This window comes from Thunnus maccoyii, chromosome 1 (genome assembly GCF_910596095.1).
Source record: "Thunnus maccoyii chromosome 1, fThuMac1.1, whole genome shotgun sequence".
Lineage (NCBI taxonomy): Eukaryota > Metazoa > Chordata > Actinopteri > Scombriformes > Scombridae > Thunnus > Thunnus maccoyii.
In genome coordinates this window covers 24,190,488-24,212,119 of record NC_056533.1, presented here as the reverse complement: position 1 = coordinate 24,212,119, position 21,632 = coordinate 24,190,488, and the positions used below count along the sequence as shown (strand labels likewise).

Genomic DNA, 21,632 nt, shown 5'->3' with positions numbered 1-21,632 from the left:
TAAATGACAAATTATGATGTAAACAAAATATTAGACGCTGTAATTTAAGATAGATTTGCTCTCAAACAGTTTGTTGAAACAATAAACTTTATTTTAAACAGAAATCCAAACAGATTTTATCCAGTAAAATAAAGAAACATTACTGCATACATGTAAAATCTTTAAAACAGCACTACTCAGTTTGCCACTATAAGACTTGATCATTCAAAATACAAAAGCTCAAACATGCAAATTCAAACTACTGTGATACATGAACACATAGACCTATCTTTACTAACACTACTATAAGAGGACAAATGAAATAGTATAATTTAACTCAAAAGACATGATTGTGTACTACACAAAACTGTAATCTATAGCTTCACTGACAGGTTGTTGTATGATTCGTTCAGGCAGCAGGCAGGTAATATCCAGAGTGATATCTCAGCTTTTAAATAAAAAAAAATCTGATTTGCTCTTAAACTTGAGATAAAATGGATTTGAAGTACATGTTAAATCAGTGACCTTGTATAGTTTAGTTTAATTGAGTGAGTGTTCACTGCTGCTGCCCAGAGCCAGAAACAAAAGTGAGTCTACTTCTTGCCACGGTAATGGGCGCCGACCACCATGTAGCTGTCAGGTGAGATGTTCAAACTGGGCGGCTTCGCTTTGTCTCGACAGACCCTGACCTCAGACCTGCCAACTGGTCCTCTGCAGGGGTCATGTTTCTGCAGGTAACTTATGAAGGTCTCCCAGCCTCCACCTACGCGAACCATCACGTGACGCTCATTCAGCATCTGCACAAGGTGACATGAAAAAGTCGAGTAGGGAATGCTGGAAAATAAAGTGTGCATACATTTTCTGGCTGACTTATTGCCAGGATGTTTATGAATTCTCAATTATATGAAAAGCAGTGCTGAGGAGAGCAACCCCCCTCCCCTTCCATACACACACACACACACACACACACACACACACACACACACACACACACACACCAATCTAATATGTACAAGCTTCTCCTGCATGTGTAGCTCTGGCTATGAAAGGCAAATGATCTCTCGGATAGCTTTGTCAAAATCTCATTAAACCAAATGAAACAACACCTCGTGGCACCAGCTGAGCACACACCGAGGACTAATCCACACATGAGCATGCGTGCGCACACACACGTAGTGACGCACAAAGGCACACCCACACGCATCCACACACAAACCACCTAATAAGCACTATTTTAAATTAAATAACAACTGTATATCCAGTCTATCTGACAACAGTAAAGTAGAGGTCAGTTGTATCTGAATCAACACATCCTTCACAGACAGCCGTCCTTACAGCTGAAAACCAACTGCTGCCATGGCAACAACTGCCACAATATAAAGCCAGAAAAAAAAAAAATGAAAGGAGAGATTGAGATGAGTTCAGTGCAGAACCGCAACTCCCAGTAGACATTAACATTCCCAGGAGGCCTTGCAAAGCCATTCATTGTCCTGTCAGCACTGGCCCACCCCCCTCTTGCCTTATCGCCAATAAACCCTTCATTAAGGAGCCATTAAGAATGTGATAAAACAAGCAGATATGCTCCTCTTATGTAGGGAGATGTGTGTCACAGGTATGAGATGAAAAATCAATGGCACATGCACGCACAGACACACACAGACACACAGACACACACACACACACACACACAGGGCAGGCGACACAAGCAGCCATGGTAGAAAGCCCAGACGTGGTCTGTCTCAGCTGTCAGCCTGCAGATTAAAATGTTGAGGTTGACAGAGGTCAAGTCTGACATCCTAAATAAACCATTTTCCTGTCAGATGTAGAGTGAATGTAACTTTGACGGGTCTTCATTCTCAAAAATTCAGTCATTATCCTAACTGTGCTTTCCAAGGAAATTAATATGTTATGACATAATCTAGATGTAATTCAACAGGATTTTTTTTTTTCAATATTTACTGTCCCCTTTTTCTCTTTTTTATACAAGTTAGCACAAATGTTGTAAGTATTAACTGTAATGTTTAAATTAAATTGCTTAATTCTGTTAATCTGTCACTTGTTATCTAGATTTATATATGTGTTGGTTTGCTTGACCATTAATGTTTCTTGTTCTCAGGTCTCTGTTTTTATATTTGATTTCATTCAACCATGACTGAATTCACTATCCACTATTTTAAACATAAGAGCAATTTTAAAGTAGAAACATGTGGGTCCAACTCAGATATCATACTGATCATTTAGTAAAAAAACCGACTTGCATCTTCCTGGACTGTGATATTCTACACAAGCTCCCTTTTTCAGACAGACTGCTTTATTTCTGTCTCTACAACCAGCCCCTCCCCCCCTACAGGTCTCCATACAAAGTGTGCTACGTCTGCATCCCATAAACCACCGTCTGGATTCCCCTGTGTCCTCCCTGGCAGCTCCATTGATTCCTTCTCTCCTTTCCTACTGAAAGATGCATGAGTGTACCCAGGGACGAGGAGTCATTTAAACAGCCACCAGTAGGAGTCAGGCTTTAGCCATTTCCGCTGCTTTTGATTTTTTTTTTTTTTTTTTTAAGTACAGTGAGCTTTTCCAAAATATACAGTAAAGAAACAAACCCAGCAGCATTACAGGATATAGTATATGACCTGATGTAGGCACATGCGCTGTATACGCTACATCATGTTCTCTTTGATCCCCTCACATCACTTTATTAGTCTGTGGAAAAACATCAATTTCTGAACGTTACAGTAAATATTCTGTTTTTAAAACCTTTTTCTTGCCTGTTTTTTTTGTGTGGAGTTTTTCATTACTGAATTAAAGGTATAAGGATAAAGATAGATGAATCCGTATGTTGTACAGATTCTAAAGACCGTTAAGCCAAATTCTTAATTTTGGGCTATATATATAAAATTGACTTGATTTATTTTAAAGGATGAGGATCAAGATTTTTAGTAGCTGTGTGGCAGGGATGATAATTCAGTTTGTTAGTCCACCACTTTGGTCCAGACTGAAATATCTCAACTCTTGGATGAATTTCCACTCTTTCCTTATGAACGTTCAGGTTCCCCATGTGATTTACCCCGATTACTTTGGTGATCCCCTGAGTTTTCCTCCAGTGCCACCATGAGGTTATTAGCAAATGTTAGCATGCTAAAACGCTAAACTAAGATGGCGAACATAGTAGAAACACTTGCTAAACATGCTGATGTAAGCATTTAGCCCAAAGCGCCACTTTGTGTAAGTACATCCTCAAAGAGCAGCTAGCATGGTTGTACTCTTCGTCTTGTTCATTAATACTTTACAGAGGTTTCAGCCTAATGATTAAAATCACATCCACCCTCTCGAACATCAGCTGATTAACAAATGATTGAAAGTTAGTAACAGTCACTTATGTGTAGTATTGTTGCTACCTCCCCAGTAAGGTCAGAGGTCAGAGTCAACTACGTCAAAGACCTTTGAGCTTCTATGGAATCAATATCTTGCTCAAGGACACTTGAGTTGGGAGGATGATGAAGAGTTTTTCTGCCAAAGTGCTCAACTGAATGCGTGGAAAAAAAAGTCACCATCCTCATTTTGGTGATTTTGCTCAGCTACAAATGGAGCTCAAAAGCAAGATGTCTTCTTTTTATTTTTTAGGCTTATCTTTTATGTAGATAACATGATAAACAAAGAATAGCTGTGGCCTGATATTGTGAGGTGTCTGAATATCTTTCCTCCCAATGACACAGTCAGACAGTGTCCCTGCTACAAAGCTGAAGGAGAGCCTAATTGAGAAGAAAGAAGAAAGAGAAGAAAGAAAAGCCTTCCTCTATTTTAACACCAAAGAATGGCGGAGCACTTCAGGGCCACCGTGATTGAATAGTCTCCAGAGGGAATAGAGAGGGGGGGGTAGAAAGTTTACACGTGAGGAGAGGCAGTCATGCTCAGCCGCTCATTAACAAGCTGTCTGATTAAACCCCTCGCTAATGACTGTCTCGGTAATCAATAGTATCTGCTCTTTAAAAAGGTCTGCACGCATTGAATGGCGTACTCTCCTAGGAGCAGCACGGGGGTTATCATGGTATATGGTAATTGAGGTTTATGGCGTGTTTCCCTCCACACGTGCAGGCAGCTGTGAGCTTCAAGGTAATGGATGGAGTCAGGGTCGATGGGCTGCAGCGCTCTATTCACACAGACAAGGTGTTTGTGTTGTCAGCGGCTGGGAGAAAAGGAAAGGGAGCAGTGCAAGTAGTGTCTACAAACTAGTAATTACGGCTGAAAACTGACAGATGTACACGGTTACGGTATCATCTTTGCAAGGCTGCACAGAGAAAGTGAGCACAAAGGGTCAACAGTAGATATACTTTAGGAAAATACATCCTTGAAATATTGAAATATAAAATCTTTTCCTCTACATTTAATTTGCTTAATATTATGTATTCTGTGGACTCTGCCATTAAGCAATAACTCACTCTGGTTATCGCATCTTTATTGCTTCAGTTTTGTTTGATGTGGTGTTCAGAAATGTGCTCCCGTGTTGCTGGCAGGTCTGCTGCGGAAAAACAGGTGTTCTCTGACTTGAAGGGGGAGTGAAAACTATGTTGTCTGTCAGCCAGTCAAAATGTAGCTGTAACTCTGTTGTGAGGAAACTGACACTGACAGCATTGATTACCAGTTGAGAGAGTGTTAGGTCAATGGGGTTTTCAATAAGATTAACAAAGCATTAAATGGGTTTCAACAAGTGACCAATTAGCCACCGAAGCTGTGATACACCTCTGTGTTTAATGTAGGAAGTTGCAAACTGTGAGATCATATTCACTCAATCTGTGTCAAGATGATTTCACAGAGAGCATTTCAGCTCCAAAAGTGAGTCTTTTCCTAATACTACAGTGTTGAAAGATATATTATTTTCAGTTTTACAGCATGTTTTTATAGATTTATACAATAAACCTTACACACTGTAACTGAAATAAATGTATTCCGGCTTAATACTGAGTGAATTATACTGTATGTGGACTAAACATACATTGAAGCCATTACATTTTTTTATGGATACAGACAGACACTGCAGTAAATCCCTCCGCTTAAATGCATAACCCTCCCCACCTGGATGGACATGGACTCCCGAGTGGGCTGCCATTTGAACTGCGCACCGTGGCCATATCTTTGCAAAATCAACCTGAAAGAGACGTGTTTGTTTTTCCTTCAGGTCTGAACTCTTTGCTGAAGGTCTGTGTACTGAATAAAATCATTGTCAACTCGGTCTTATCCTGACCATTGGTTGCCAAGCAACCCTGCCTCCCAGAAGGCCATTCCTCGAGCCTTTGTACGGAGGTATACGGGTGGTGCACGACTCAGGGAAGCTGAAAGGCTCCAACGTCTCCATCCCAAATGATTGAAAATCAGTCGCTCTGACGTACTGTACTTGTTGCTGACTCAATTGTTGATTATAAACCTGAAGGCTTCATATCATGTGTTATAGCATCTTCTGTATACGATGCATCCTCATTGGGTGAACCATAAGATCTGGTTTATAATCCAGTATCCAGTTATAATTGCACACATTAGTTCTACATTAATTTTACTTTTAATTACTGTAGCTTTAATTTACTCATTTTTCTACCTTTTTGAAACTGGTGGAGGAGGTGGGAACTAACTCTGTCTTCTTAGAAATTATGTTCATATACTACCAATTTATTTTGCAAAATGTCTTTTTTATGGGAAACATAATTGCTGCCTGATTTATGTTCGCCTGTGATGATTTTTCCAGTGTAGACGGCACTATATTTTCATGGTTTCAGCTGAATGTTAATACAGTAAACTTGTCCTGTCTCATGCCTCAAGTCCACAGTGAAAGAGACTTTAATACTGAACCAAGACCACAATCATTCCTTAACCTTAACTAAGTGCTTTGAGTGCCCAAAAAGAACCATAAACAAGTTAATCATGCTTTAGTTGCTACGAGCGGAAATTGTAGGAAAATTAAATTAGATACGCTGTCAGTGAACAATTTGCAAATACATTCAGTATATTTTGCTTGGCAGATACATTAATACACAATGTTTCCTTATTATGTTGCTGTTGCATATTACATAAATGTAATTTATAGGAGACGAGTTAAGCTAGAACATACATTACTCACCCGTATATACAGAACTTTATCACCGACACGGTAACAGCCTTTAGGCTGCTTTTCGACGGGGAATCTGGTGGGACAGCTGCAAGGTGGATTTTCAATAATGTTTCTCACCTGAAACAGGTTAGACAGAGAGAGGGAGTACAAACATACAGTATACACCTTTAACACTGGAAAACTTAACTATGATTAATTTCACTGGAGATAAAGTACGTACAATATCATCCAAAATGCTGTTGGTGCCTGTGCTCTTTCGTCTTGTGGATTTGCTGGAGTGACGGGTCAGAGCTGCAGGTTGAGAGGGGGTGGGAGGTGTAGCTTTGGGAGTGTGGTTGGTTAATGTGGTGGAGGAGACTTTGGGAGTGGAAGGTGCTGACAGTGGAGTTGATGCAGATGTGTTAGTGGTGCAGGATGAAGAAAACAAAGGTGTTTGTGTTGACGTTGTGGTTGTGCAGGAGTTAGAGGCTGAGAGGGAGGGCTGGGGAGGGGATAAACATGTAGGCACTGGGTTTGTTGTGGCTGATGGAAGATCAGAGGCGAGGGAGGCAGTAAGGGGTTCAGACAGACAGGTTGTGCTTGGAGTGAGGGGTGCTGGTGGAGGAGGAGGAGGAGGAGGAGGAGGTGGAGGAGGAGAGGGGGCCGGAGGCAGGAATGATTGTGATGGTGAACACAGCGACGGAAGAGCAAAAAAAGAGAGGGGTAGGGGGGATGATGGAGATAAGCACCCTGCCTCCTCCCTTTCTATTTCTCTCTCCAACTTCACTAGCCCTGGAGGCTCCACTCCATACCTGAGAGAGGGACGGGTATGATAAAAATATATCAGCAATTGTAGTACGATATTGATTCCCAACCAGGGGTTCTGCAGTTACCAGGGGGTATGTTGATTGTGAAGTACCTCAAGGTGAAAACAAGGTGAAAACTAGCTAGTTAGTTAGCAAACGAGCAGGGAAATCAAAACAATTAGCATTGGCTAAAAGTACTGAATACCTTGGCTTGGTTCAAATAGTTCGCTAAAAGAAAAATGAAATAACAGTTAAATAGTTAGCTAATAATAATGGATAAACAGTTTTGAAATAGTAAGCTAAAAGTAATGAATAAATGGTTGAAATAGTTAGCTAAAAATAATGGTAATGGTAAATAATAAACAGTTTTGAAACAGTTGCTAGCTAAAAGTAAAATCCAAAGTTAACTAAAAATTGTGAATAAACAGCTGAAATAGTTAGAAAAGTAATTAATGGATAAACAGTTGAAATAATAAGTAATGGATAAATAGTCAAATCATCGAGCTGCCTCTTCAGGTGTTAGTGGCATGTAAATTTGGCCAAACCAACATTGGCAGTTCAATTGAATGAACATTTTTTAACAATATGAACTTTTATACAATTAACAGCATTAAACAACATCAAGTTTAAAATGTATTCAAATGAACACATTTGGAACATGGGTGGTGTCAGTGAAGGGGAACTTGAGTTCATCTGTAGGGGCCGTGGGGCTACGTAATAGAAAACAATCACTGAACCACTGGAGTAGAAAACTGCTGCTTAACTGTTCTGTATTTGGCTAAATGTTTAAGCATGTTGCATCTCTGGCCATTAAGTAGTTTGTCTTAATCAGCAGATGAAAGACACTTTCTTTAACATGATGATTGCATTGTAAAATGTCAACCCTCTGAGAAAAGTGCAGCAGTTTTCTTCTCAAGGTGAGTCAGCTTTGATTTATTTTTGAGAACCTGCCTTGGGTGGGACAGATCTTTTCTAGTTACCTGGCTGCAATCCGCCCCAGGTCCATCAGGCAAAGGCACACCTCCCGAGGTTGCTTGTGGAGGACTTCATACAGCACATGTATAAAGCACAAACAGAGAGGGGTGGAGGGATAGAAAATAAAAAGTCACTCTCTGAAAGGAAAGATATTTCCGGAGATAAAACTCCCATCTGTGTCAAAAGAAAACACGAGCTGCAGTCTGAACAGAGAGGGATTATTTCAGTAGGTACTCCGTCTCTATTGTGCATCTCTATCTTTGAAGAGGAGCTGGAATTCCTGTGGGCTTTGGATGTGCAGCTGAGGGCATGAGGGCATGAAAGCTTCTTCTCCTGCCTCCAGTCCACTATCTATACATTAAAAAGGGGGCCCTGTGCACTCTGTTTGGACCAGAAACATCCTGGTTAGTTCATTTGTGAAGATGTGGGTTGGTTAAGCATGCATAAAAGTATGTAAAACTACAATATGTGGCACACAAACTTGAGCAAGAGAGAGCGTAGCTTAAAGACAAACAACATAAAAAGTAATAATCAGATGATGTCACTATCACTAATGGGTGTTTTATCCTCATTCACCTGTATTTGATATCCATCATTACATCATGGCTGCAGCAAGAAAAGGAAACAGGAGAAAAGAGAATAAACATATGTACCTTCATGTCATGTCACTGAGGCAGTAAAGTGAAGCCTGTCAAAGCACAGCAACTTTACTCTCCACGTCACTCAATTAGTCAAGTGAAGTAGGTTAGACTGCCTGCAGGGGGGGGGGGGACTTATTGTTGGTGAGGATTAACCTGCACATTATCACTCTCACGCATCTGCTGCCATGCATAGACATGCCCAAGTGAGAAGATGTTCATAGAGAAGTGTATTACAGATGTTACAGAACCAAGGTAGCATGTTAACTGCAAGCTGTCTTCTCAGGCACACAGAACATCATACGTACAACAGGTATTAATGAGAAATGATACAAGGAGTCTGACTCAGCACGATCATTAATAATCGAATCGAATAATCATTTTAGTAATTACTTAAGGAAAAATGCCAAGCATTTGCTGGTTGCAGCTTCTCAGATGTGATAATTTGATACTTTTATGTGTCATACATGATCATAAACTGAATATCTTTGGATCAGATAAAACAAGACATCATCTTGGGCTTTAAGAAATTATAATAGGCCTTTTTTTTACTGTTTTCTGACATTTTATTGACAAAATAATTAATTGAGAAAAAAATCCACAGATTAATCAATAATGAAAATAACTGTTTGTTGCAGCCCTAATTCTGATTGTTATTGAGTTATTAGAGTTTTGGAGGTATGACAGCATGCAAATCACCAGTTTCAGTACTTGATTTTGAAGTAAAGTGAACTATATAAACATCACATATTTGACACTAATTACCAGCTCCAAGCATTAATAATAAATGTTGTTATTTTTGTATATTAGATTATTTTGTATGTATAAGAAATGATGCATAATCAATCATTTTTGAGAAATAAGCCCAACAATGTGAGATTTCATATTATGCTTTATCACATCTACTTAGACTTTGCCAGAGGGTCAGAAGTGAAAAACAAGAGGAGATGAAGAGGATAATTTGTCACTAACAGTGCTGGAGTAGTTGAATGGGATGATTATAGAGGAAATATAAGAGAAATAATGTTCTCACACAACAATACACAATACAGTTCTTGCTATTTGATTTCTATGTTTAAGATTTTAATTTAATTAATAACAAACCACATGTGCGTGTCATTATTGACTTCTGGCCTTTATTCGTAAGATAACAGTCCTTAACAGTGCAGTCTCCGGTCTAAACTCACCCAAATCCTCTGACTCAAAAAGGTAAGCCTCATCAACGCCAATCTTTCGACACCAGTAGAGAAAGTTGGCAGTGTTGTCTCTGGCGAAAAATGATCCAGAAGTTGCATCAGCTCGCCACTGGATAACTCTTCTTATGAAGGGCTGTACTCATATTCAACACACACACACACATACACACAAACACATATACAAACAGACACACAGAAGGAAGAGGAAACATCTCTTATTTCGATTAATGCTGGTTCACGTGGTAAAAACAGTCAACCTGTGTGTGATAAACAGTGTTTGAATATGAATACAGTGGTGGATACACGACATTTCCTCCTTCTCGTCCCTTTTGCCAATTTCTCTGTGTGTACAGAGGACAAATCAGGATCTTGTCAAAACATAACCTACGGTAACAGGGTGAGGCTCAGTTCTATGAAACATACAAGTTACTGCCAGTGCCGACCACAGACCTGACCTGGTTTTGTGATCTAATCCTCCTTCAGGTTCTGTGGGTTTTATTACATTTTATGTGAGCATATTTCTATCAAGCATTTATCCTGCAGTTCACAGATTCTCGAGAACTGGGCCAAACCAAAAATCTGTTGAGACGCAACTTACATTATCATCAGATCCTGTGTGCAGCTTAATTTCAACTCATCTGCCTTATTATGGCTTCTACAGGTTTGAAAAGTCAGTACACAGCAGAATAAAAGTGCAGATTAATTTGGTATGTTGGTAAAATGTGTTTGAATTCATTAGTTCACTGTTCTTATTGTTTTTTTTGTTGAATGGAAATGAGTGTGTGGTTGTGTGTTACTGCAGTTGCGTGCATGTGTTTGTGTCGCAGCACCTTGCCGTTGTTGACGTGGATCATCTTCTCCTGGAGCAGCTGTGCCAGCTGGCAGAGGAGAACGCCGTTATCCAACCTCTCCATCAGACTATCAGCTGTGAGGTCCTCACCTGAGAATGACACACAGGTACTCTAAATTATATACAGCAAGTTATCTGTATAACTTAAGGTTTGCACTTTTAGCAGATCTTATCAGACAAATTCCCAAAGGAGTAGATCAGTTTGAAGATAATTTCATCCTGATGTTGCAATATTTTCCTGTAGATCAGGTTGGTTTTGTCGCTGAAGAAAAAGAAAGAAGAAGAAGAAAGGTTCTCATAAGGCAATGAAATCTCTGAATATAGTAATAGATAATAAAGAGGAAAAATATGGTGAAAATGGAAAAGAGCTTTTGATTATCAGAAGTCTCATCATCACAACACTGGAACTACAGATTGAGGTTTAAAGGTTTTTTTTAATACTCCAGTTCACCCGGACTTTTCCTGTATTAATTTTTAAACCAATTATCAGCTGCTTTTTAACTCTCTGAACTCCAGAGAGTTAAAGGTTTATTCAGGTTTATTAAATTGCTCCTAACACATCCAAATTGGTACTAACTTGATCCCTTTTCTCCAAACCTATCACACCCCCCAGCCCACAAGCTGTTTTGACTTTTTTTTTTTTGGTAGTAAAAACTTGAAACAGTCAGAAACTCATCATGTTGGAGTCTTGTCACTTTCAAGACTCCCTTCAACAGGTTGTGGCATGTGCAGAGCCTTTATGTTTTCCCTCACAATGCAGTAAAGTGGGAAGAAACATCCCCTTCCTCTAGCACAGGACCCTTCATGGAGAGGTATTTCAAGGATTTGGGATAATAAGTAGGTTAATGTGTCTCTGGGTTTAATGTGAATGCAGCTGTTTCACCTATTTTTTAAAACAAAAGGCCCAGTTCATGTGTTCAAAGTGTCATGTGTTACACTTAAACTTAGAATTCACATTCTTTCTGATAATTTTGAGGCACAAGTTCAAAACACAATAGTGGGTGTTTTGTGAAAGTAAAGAAGTGATTCCAGTTTTCAGTTTTAGTTTTTGAGTTATAGGACGACTGTCTCACCCAAGAGGGTGTTGAGCCAGAAAGCCAGGTCTTCTTTCATGGGCAGCAGGCTGGCGTCATGGCGGTAGGGAAGCCACTGGTTGTACTCCTGAGGACTGGTGAGGCCTGGACCAGAGTGTCTGTACTTTTGGCCAAGAACACAATTCATCCCCAACCCTGTCAGGGGACTTTCAACACTGATGTTCATCACTTCCACTTCAGTGTTCATACTTCAGCTCCGGTTGTCTTTGAAGGACCCTGTTGCAACAAAAAATAGAAATATTTGTTTAGTTCGTTTTAGATAGATCATGCTCTTGTCACGATTTGGTTTTGACATTTTTGCATTTGTCTCTAAGTCCAGGAGATTTTAAGGTAGTGGAGATGCCAGCTATGGTTATCTAGGTTTTCCATGCTTGTGTAATTTGTTTTATATTGTTTTATATATGTAATCTTAATGTAATATATTTGTTATGTATGATCTTTACTTGTTTTTAAGCACATTGAGTTTACGCTTGCCATATGAAATGTGCTATATAAATAAATTTGACATGACGACAGTATGCAAGTTTGTTTTTCACTGCATTTTTGCAAAATACAACATTAAGACATAGAACATACAAAATTGAAACAACAAATGTTCTTTATATGTAAATATCGGAGTGCTCTCCACCAACAGTGTCAACATATACAGGTGGGAGCGAAGAAAAATAATAGAAATTGAAATAAACAAAAATGAAATAAAGCAACAAAAAATTTACAAATTTGTCTTTTAATTCCCAGTTACATTGGGAGGGATAGGCTTTTTGTACTGTAGAAATGCAATGTAATGAGTTACTGGTTGGAAAAAAAAGGGCTGATCACCTTAGGCAAAAAATTAGGCAATAAATAATTAAAACATAATGGTTTTGGGAGTACAGTGCGAAGGGTTCCTTGGAGTGAAACCAGAGCCGTCCTGCACACATACAAAAACAACAATACATGTTGAAACTAATTTTACACACAAAGGCTTCCATGCATAGACCTCACAACTGAGAAATACACACAATCATTAATCAAAGAGATTAAACTGACTGACTGCGGGCTGAGGTTTAATAAGGTGTACAGCTACAACCCTGAGCCAGTCTCCTGGTTCTGCTGCATGGCTCATTTGTCCTGTTCTCAGAGCAGTCTCCATCATAAAGCTCAGCCCCATGCAGAGACATGCTCTGACTGCCAGTAATACTCACTGCCAATCAGCTGGAATTAAGACAACAACACATGCACTGGGTCAGTGGGTCTACTCATATACAGCAGACAGGTTTGTGCTAGATGACCGTCTTTAAAGTTTCAGTGAAGTAAAAACACAATCATCAGAGACTTTATCTTGAGCAGAATAATAAGGTGGAAGCACACCTGGAGGGCAGATGTTTGAGACCCAGACAGGCAGCATCACATCTGGCTTTTTGAGCTTCTTTATAGTGTTTACCACCTGCGTTTTTGCCTTAAAGTACCTATAGATTGGTGGTGCAGAGCATCATTACAAGTTCAAGTGCAGTTTGTCGTAAAGTTGTCTTACATCAGCAAAAAGTTGATGACAAAGTAACACAGTAAGTAGGGCAAATGGGAGCAAACAGCAGTGAATTCTGTACACACAGTACGTGCATGTAGTACAGGTATGCAAGCTCAAATGAATGACACACAGGGATAAATGTGAGGATGTTGTGGACATATGGTCAGGAGTGAACGTGGTGAAAAGGGTCTTTTGTGAACACATCATGCAGACTCAGGACAGACGAAGTATATGGGAAGGAGTCTGCCTGCCAAGTTTGAGGCCGGTTTACAGGTTGACCAGCAGGGCATGAGAGCCTCTGTCTCTAACAAAACATCCAGGTGCAATATTCACACCTCTGCTACAGGATGGCTCTGCTGGGAAGAGAAGGCAAAGGTCACCCACTGGCCTAGCTCTAAGACACTAGCAGCCTTTATACTCCTGCAGAGCTGAGGGTCCATGTCTGTAAACACGCCACACACACACACACACACACACACACACACACACTCACAGGCCCATGCATGTATCCATGTTTCTATTCCACCTCATTTAGTTTGCGCAACCTTTAATATTTCTAAGTAAGATGTGCTTTGGTGGTATTTTACAGCCTTTAATTGTGTTCTCAATAAAAGCGATCATCTTCACAGTCTAACCGTCTGTTAGGGGGAAACAGTTACAATTACACACCAGCCGAAGCTGAAAGCTGAAAAATGTGCACAAAATGAGGGATCTGAGCTGAAGCAGTGGCTTAAATTCCTGAACATGTACTGCGTGTAAGATGAAAGAGTGATTTGCATGTGATTTGTATGTGGTTTTTTGTATGGCTAATAATGATTTCTCCAGAGAATGAAAGCCTGTGTCCTATAAATAACTGGCTCCACAACTAGTTAAAAAACTCCTGCTTCCTTATGTGACAAACAAGTTTGTCATGTTTACTTTAGAAAATGAGTCTAACCACATTTGTCTCTGAAATAATCATGACTTTGGTCAGAAACCTGTGTTCCACAAACACATTTCAGTAAGTCTGCTGTTACTGTAACCTGTAGGCTTTTCACCCTTGTGTATTCTGTTTTTGTCTTCAAAGTATGTTCAGCATCCATTCTCTGTGTCAACTGTTTGAATAAACCATTCAGAAAATATCAAGATTAATAACTTCAAGCTTTCTACATCAGCTTTGAGTCACTGATCTGTCTCAGGTGTCTGTTGTAGGATCGTAACAGCTTAAAGGATGTAATGTAAAACTAGTGAATGAATAACAGGTAATGAATGGATATAACTGGTGTAGGTGAGATATAGGTTTCAGCTATAGCTGTGCTCTCAGCCCATGGCTTTGCTTCAGCTGCTCCCAGTCTAAATAAACCTCATATCAACACAGGATGGAAAGGTCTATCGCCTGCTGCTGTTTATGCACCCTGAAAAGTAAAGAGTCGCCGTCCAGCTTCAGTAAAACACAATAATATAAAAGTTTGGCACTGAGATTTTTTTTTTTTTTAATCTTCCATTGACTGTTTTAGGGTAAAAATCAAATAAACACTGAGCACCTCAAAGCAGGCTATTCAGTGAGTGAGTTCAGACACTAAAGATATCGATATACAGAGCACCTTACTGAAAAACTCACTTTAAAAACTTACAAACATATATTTTCATCTTTTATGGTTGTGATGTAACATTTAGTAGGCAAAACACACACTATTGACTGCTAGATCCCAATATAAAATACATAAACTGACCAACTTCAAGCTGATCAGATTTTGGATATTTTAAACGTCTAAGTTTGAATTCTTAAATGACTTTCCCTCCTGTCATAAATACAAAGATAATAACGTTTAATATTCATAACAAAAAAAGTGTATTTACGGTTACTGACCTACTTTCAAACACTATACATAATGAAAAGACTGTTGTAGAAACACTGAAATAATCAATATTACAAACGGAGATACAATTTCATGATAGCTTTCAGTGTTGTTGTTTTTTCCATCATCATCGTCGTCGTCCACATATAGCAACAATATCAACTTTTATTGTAAATATGTATCATGCAGTGCTGCATAATGTAAATTACAGGTACTTACAAATAGTAACTTCAGCTAGATTCTGCAGAAGTTTCTCTTTTACTCACAGTGTCTTTACTCCCGTCTTTACTTTCCTCTCATTCATTCACACACAGTCACGGCCAGATGTTGAACGCGCCTCCGGTTCCTCACATGTAAATGCACAACAGTGTAACAGAGGGAGTTAAAACAAACTCTCCTGTACACGCCTGCAACAGTGGGGTGTCATCTTACACGAAGTACTGAAGATGACAGATTGAAAAAAAGAAAAAGAAAAAGAAGAAACAATCATAATCCCAGCGGTTTGTTCACACGTTTCACGCACGTGTGCACAAAGTTTTGGTAGAAAACTTTATTAACTTTACATATTCTGAGCAAACTTGCCAATAAAACCCTCACAGTCATCCCAAGTTTAAGTTTGCTTCCCTTTGCCGTGACTGCTGATGTCATCAGCTAACCGGATGTAGCATAATTTTGGTTTCCTAGCAACTCAATTCCAATGAAAAGGACGATAGGAACCACAGTGACGTCATACTTGATGAAATGTTAGCACATATCATAAATCTGGTCATTACACTAGTCTATCTTCACTACAGTGGCGTGTGTGGGTAAAAATGAGGACCTTTTTTAATTATTATTGACACTCATAGATCTAAATGGGTATGACTGGATCACAAAGGTTCTTAATGTAGGGATTAAAATGCATTAAAGTGCATATTGGGCACATTGTTTAGGAAATTTGTTAGTTAGTGGCATCTAGCAGAACAGACTTGGCAGAAATGGAATATAATATTATATATATATTATATATAATATAATATTCTGGTATGTTTTAATTAGTGTATAATCACCTGAAAATAAGAATCCCTGTGTTTTCCTTTATATCTACATAAGGAGCGGGTCCTTCCATTGAGGCCACCATGTTGGACCACCATGTTTTTACAGTAGCCCAGAATGGACAAACCAAACACTGGCTCTAGAGAGGGCCTTTTGCATGTCATGGTCACCTCAAGTTCTCCTACAAGCTTGGAAGGAGAGGGTGAGGGGGAGGTGTATTCAGTTTGTTGCAATCTGCAACCTCACCACTAGATGCCACTAAATTCTACACATGGCGCTGCAACATGGCGGCCTCCATGGAAGAGGACCTGCTCCCTATGTAGATATAAAGGGCTCATTCTAAACAAAAACATGATGATTCTTATTTTCAGGAGATTATACACTAATTAAAACATATAGTATAATATTTATACTTACTAGCTATGCTAAGTAATTAATATCTTTAATTAAATGTACCAGTACTGCACAGTTAGGCTAGTTTCCTATGTGGAGCAGCTGATATCCTGCTTCATGCATATACATACATACTACTGCCTGGAATTACTGTATGTTAGTTTTCATTCAACTGAGTAAAGAAGTTTAGCTTCACTCTGTGCTCTGTGATAGGAACTCTCTAGTGGTAAATAATGTACAAATTATCCAGACAAAGTAATGAGACTGTTTTTGCTGCTGTCCAGCTCCATTTCCTATCTGCTTACCTGTTTAACTACTAATACTAACTAATTTTTTTTCATCAAACTACAACACTTTCACAGGCAGCATTTACTCCAAACACAAAAATAAAGACGTAAACACTTTCAGAACCGCCTTGTTACATCAGATTGAGATGAAATTAGTGTTTATCTGTATTTACATCTCTCCTGCTCGTTTTTGCTCATTAATATTTTGATATGGTGTGACTGTTAATTACACTTTCTACAAATTATTTTGTAAAGCAGCTTCAGGGCCTCAATCAATCAGGTAGGCAGCCACAAGCTAACCCCAATATGCTTACCTCCTCTTTGTGTGTGTGTGTGTGTGTGTGTGTAGTCTCAGGTGTGGCTGCTGGTTCATTTGCAGCCCCTCCCCAGGGGACAAGTCCCTCATGTCACTACATCTATCAGACACTCCCCTCTTCCTCCCTAAGTACACCTCCTCACTGCCCTCCTACTCATTTGCACTGGTTAGCATTCACCTGACTGTGTGATTTGTTGCGCTGGAGAAGCTTCTGAGACAATAAGCGCCAAACTGAGTCTAAACTGAGTGTGAATCACATCCTGTTTGTGTTATAGAGGCAATGTGCCTTTGAGCAGGTATGCTATAGTGGACATGCTGATGACGTTTTAAAGACCTGTTAAACCAATTTAACGGTGACTCAGAAGCTCCCACAGAGTTAATAAAAGTTCCTCAGTCTCTGGAACACAGTCTGGATTATAAAAGGAAGCCAGACAACCCAGGTACACATGTTTATTTCTTTTCTTTTCACAGGGCCTAACTTAAAGGATAAGGTCAGTGTTATTCCAGATTTTTATTATTGTGAACAAACTGCATGAAAAGATCAAAACCAACAAGGAATTGATCCTTCTCTCATGGCCACAGAGCTCCACTGTTGTCGAAAAAGTATTAAAAACACATCAAATAAGCCACAATGGTGCCCTAGGTGCCATGTTTCTTCATCATCATGAAAATGGAGACTGTGGTTTATTTTGAGTCAATGTCCTGCAGCAGTAAATTTTTGCTAAAACACCACACCCATCACTGAAAATAATCCTCCACAAATGCCCTTTTTGCATTTCTTTTTTCCAGTTTCACTAACGTTTGATAAAAGCTGCAATGTGCAGTTGTTGTTGGAGAGTATTTAGCCTTTTTTTAAAAAAAAAATAACCTTAATATTTCTAATTCATTTTTAAAGCTTTACATTGTCAATAGAAGCAAATAAGATGTCAAGAGCTACAGATTGGGATTATGATGTCAGGAAGTAAGGAGACTAATTGCTTGTTGGTTTTGGTCTTTTTATAAGATTTTTTGACAATAATCAAAAATATATAAAATAGCACCAGCCTCATTCTTTAAGGATCCAAATACAGACTCTGGGTGGTGTGTTTTTAAGCCCTATATGTTGCTCAACACAGTATATTAAGGCCATTGTTGATATTTCTTAAAGCTCCACCCTTCTTGTTTAATACATGATGAAATGAGTTCTTCTATTTTAACAGGAAGTCTGGCAGTGAGAAAATGATTAAATTAAAACAATGTCTCAGCTACATGATGTGGATCAGCACACACATGACAGATGGCATCGCAGGTTGCCAAGACAACTGAACCCTAATCCGCCTCTTTCTTGTCCCCACTGCAGTGGTGGTGGTGGTGGGGGGATCGATAATGCAGCACGAGGCACCATGTGCTGTGTACCACTCAAATTGGTCCCCTGGGTTAAGAGGACCCGAGGCCCATCAGATGGGGACACACTTATTAGAGACTCACAAGTGTTTTATCATTCTGTCAGATTAAAGCAGATCTCATTTTGAGGTGGAATGAGCTGCGTTCAAGTAATTGAATATTTTTTTTGTGTGTGTGTGCTGCTCTTAGCCAGACATGTGCATGTATCCATTATCTGTGCAGCTTTTGAGTACTTAATAGAAAATTTCATCTTTTAAAACTGAACTCAAAGCACATGTTAATTTTTACACAGTACATTAACATTTTATTATGTTGTATTTTACATGGCAGTTGGAGAGATTACAGCTTTTATAATTTTATAAACCTGTCATGCAAACAAGGGGCATGGAGTTTAAAAGACATGTGTAGTTACCAGGCAGGGAAGATGTTATAAAAAGATCAGTTGTGTTATGGGAAGTCTAGGATCTTTCTGGAGCTAGACTCATAACAGGGACTAAACTTCAGGATGTCTTGGAATTTGTTGCATCATGTTTCACCATTTCTTGTTTAATTTGTCTCTCATGAGTCCCCCAACTTTATGGAAATGATAACCATGTTTACATTTAGCCTGATAATCAGACAGAATTTTTTTTGGTCTCTCTTAATTTGTTCTATTTGTTTATATATCACCTCTATTTGAAACACTGAACAAATCAAAAAAATGTGAGCAGCGACGTTTGGAACCTGGTTATTTTTACATGGCACAAGGGAAATTTAAAATGCAACACCCTAAAATGTCCTGAAACCATGTTGACTTTAAAATGACATATATGAACATTAAGATTGTTGTTATTCATTTGTAAATACCTCCCACAAATAAAACTCCTTCAGGAGTCCTTGTCTTCAATAAAATGCTTTTTTTTTTACCTCATCATAATCCAATAAAATGTGGTTTGAAAGTTCCTTGAAATGTCTCTCTGTGCACATATGTATATAGACAATATGTGCTATCCTCATTATATTAGACCTATGTATTATGAGGACATACTTCACTCTGCCTTTTTCCATCTCAGGAAGGAATTTAACTGCATCAAGTTATGCATCATCCTAATTACCGCTGATTATTCTAGCAAAGTATTAAACCTGCTGTCAGTGGGTGTGCAGCCGTGAGGTGTTCATATAAATGACTAATAAATAACATGTCAGCCAGTCCTGCAGATGACAAATGAATGCTGGTTAGCTCGACTCAGGCTGGCAGGTCAGGGGGTCAGTAGCTGCAGGGTAGACCTTTACTTTAATTAAACTACCTGTCACGTCTAAATGTGGAGCCAGACCGGAGTCAGAGCCAGTGAAATTACTGTACTTTACCTCTCAGTCTACAGCCAGGAGAAGTGCAAAAAGAAGTGCAGATTATAATGTTTTGTACTGTACATTTCAGCACATTTCCCTACATGCAAAACAAACCATCATACATTACCCTGTTACAGCAGAATTGTTTCTAGTAATGGAGTGTTAACACATGGCCACCAGAGGGCAGCATAGCTACTCAATCACAAACCCTTGATGCTAGACTAAAAAGGAAAAGGGGGGAGCCATCTTTACTTTTAACGGAGTGGGTGCAGCCATTGTGTGGTGATTTCATGAATCTGCCTTTAAGTAAAATAACAACAACAAAAAAACACAAAGAAAGAAAGCCACCACAACACTGTGCAGATGCTACACTTCCTCCTAAAACTGATTGGTGGTGTAATGGGCAGATCTTTTATGGGAACCAGAAGGGAATGCATGCATTTAAAGGTACATTTCAGCACCTGTATGCCTATGCAGCTCCATGGTTACCCAACAAAAGCTTAATGCACTTCAAAGACCTTCAGTCAGACGTGGAGAGGGTTTGGGCTTCACAGGCGGCTGCCTCGCTGTCATTTGTCTCTCTGTCACTGTGATTCCAATCACTGGGATTTTAACAAGATTACTGGGAGCGAGTGGAAGCAATGGAGTACCAGTGTAATATAATTATCAAGTGATGGAGTGCCTGAAACGGCTGTATTATCACCGGCCAGTCGCTTAACCCCTGTCAACACGTGAAGGATCACACCCTCACTCCCTGTGTGATGATGAACAAAGGTTTATAAGATTTAACAAGCACAATGGTGGGTCACTGTTTTAATTTGACATAATTTGCACATGCAGACAATAGAAGGGTGAATGTCTGCCTTTCTTGTTTCTTTATCTTTATCACATAATTATTAGTAGGAAAAAAATAAATATGAATGCGCTTCACTGTGAAAAAAGCAAAGTAAAAGCACTGTAGAAAAGCAAAGAGCTTAAACCTTGAGTCCACATGCACACACACTCCACACGCTCACTCTTTCAGCCTCGACCTCATGGTCCCAGAGTGTCTCCTGACAACCACATTTCTCTCTTTTGCCACTTCCTTTTTACACAAGTATCCCAGTCTCCATAGCAACTCATCTCAGTTTTAGAAATATGGACAAAAGACACAGGGGGGAAAAAAAGGAAAATAGGCAAGGACATACACAAATAATACATGAAGCCTAGACGCAAATTAATCAATAAATGCACACACTCCCACACACACACACTCAGATGTGCACAAGCAGAAATACATGGGCACAGACACACACACACACAAGAACATGTGCTTCCAAATATCACTACCACACCTTTACCTACAGTTGAGAAAGCAAACTGGGGAAACAGTAATAATGTTCTTGATTCACAAATGTAATTCCTCTGAGATATTGCCAAATGATCGGTGTCATTTCCTTGATTTTATTGTCCCCGTCCACAGAGGGATCTAATATCAACATCATACAGATGCCTGCTTGTCATAATGACATCACTCAGCCTGGGAACGCCTTGACAAAATGACTCGGCTCCTGTATTACCTTTCTAAAAAAGAAGCTGTGTGACGTCAATGGCTTGACATGTCTCATTGTTAATTATTGTAAATGTGTCCAGGTTGAGTTCCTTATGAATGACAAAATGTCTCATACTTACTATCACCAAGCCATTTCTTTATTCTTTATTCCCCTAATGTTCTGTGGTGAGGTGTGGTGCCACAAACAGAATTTTGGGAGCCAAATCTGTGATCACATGTAAAACTATAAACTTCTTGGTTTCTTCCTTTTACATTCTTATTTTTGCTCTTTATCTGAGCAAAAGCAAGGACTTTGGGTTGAATTGCAAAGGATATTTGAGCTTGACTGACTTGTTGAAACCCCTGAAACAAAGAGTCGTGTGTGTTAGGGCAGAG

The 21,632-nt window shown here is 39.2% G+C and overlaps 1 protein-coding gene across 3 annotated transcripts; it reads right to left on the bottom strand.

Moving 5' to 3' along the window:
* Positions 1-69: 69 nt before the first annotated feature.
* gas2b (growth arrest-specific 2b) lies at positions 70-16,107 on the bottom strand. Of its 3 annotated transcripts, none has more exons than XM_042407129.1 (9): positions 16,012-16,107; positions 15,229-15,402; positions 11,597-11,833; positions 10,504-10,613; positions 9,665-9,806; positions 7,845-7,908; positions 6,300-6,870; positions 6,089-6,196; positions 70-776 (listed from the first exon to the last, which is right to left on the bottom strand). In XM_042407129.1, the coding sequence occupies exons 3-9, from the start codon at positions 11,802-11,804 to the stop codon at positions 573-575; spliced, it is 1,407 nt and encodes a 468-aa protein (XP_042263063.1). In that variant the 5' UTR covers positions 11,805-11,833; positions 15,229-15,402; positions 16,012-16,107; the 3' UTR covers positions 70-572. The 3 variants fall into 3 exon arrangements, with proteins under 3 accessions (XP_042263063.1, XP_042263140.1, XP_042263212.1); XM_042407206.1 differs by lacking the exon at positions 16,012-16,107 and adding an exon at positions 15,560-15,576; XM_042407278.1 differs by lacking the exon at positions 16,012-16,107 and having other exon boundaries at positions 15,182-15,606.
* Positions 16,108-21,632: the final 5,525 nt, after the last annotated feature.

Coding starts and splice junctions, on each gene's coding strand:
- gas2b (XM_042407129.1), bottom strand. CDS start 11,804: ATGAACACTGAAGTGGAAGTGATGAACATCAGTGTTGAAAGTCCCCTG. Junction 9,807..10,503: donor TCCACGTCAACAACGGCAAG/GTGCTGCGACAC, acceptor ATATGAGTACAG/CCCTTCATAAGAAGAGTTAT. Junction 6,871..7,844: donor CTGGGGCGGATTGCAGCCAG/GTAACTAGAAAA, acceptor TCCCTCTCTCAG/GTATGGAGTGGAGCCTCCAG.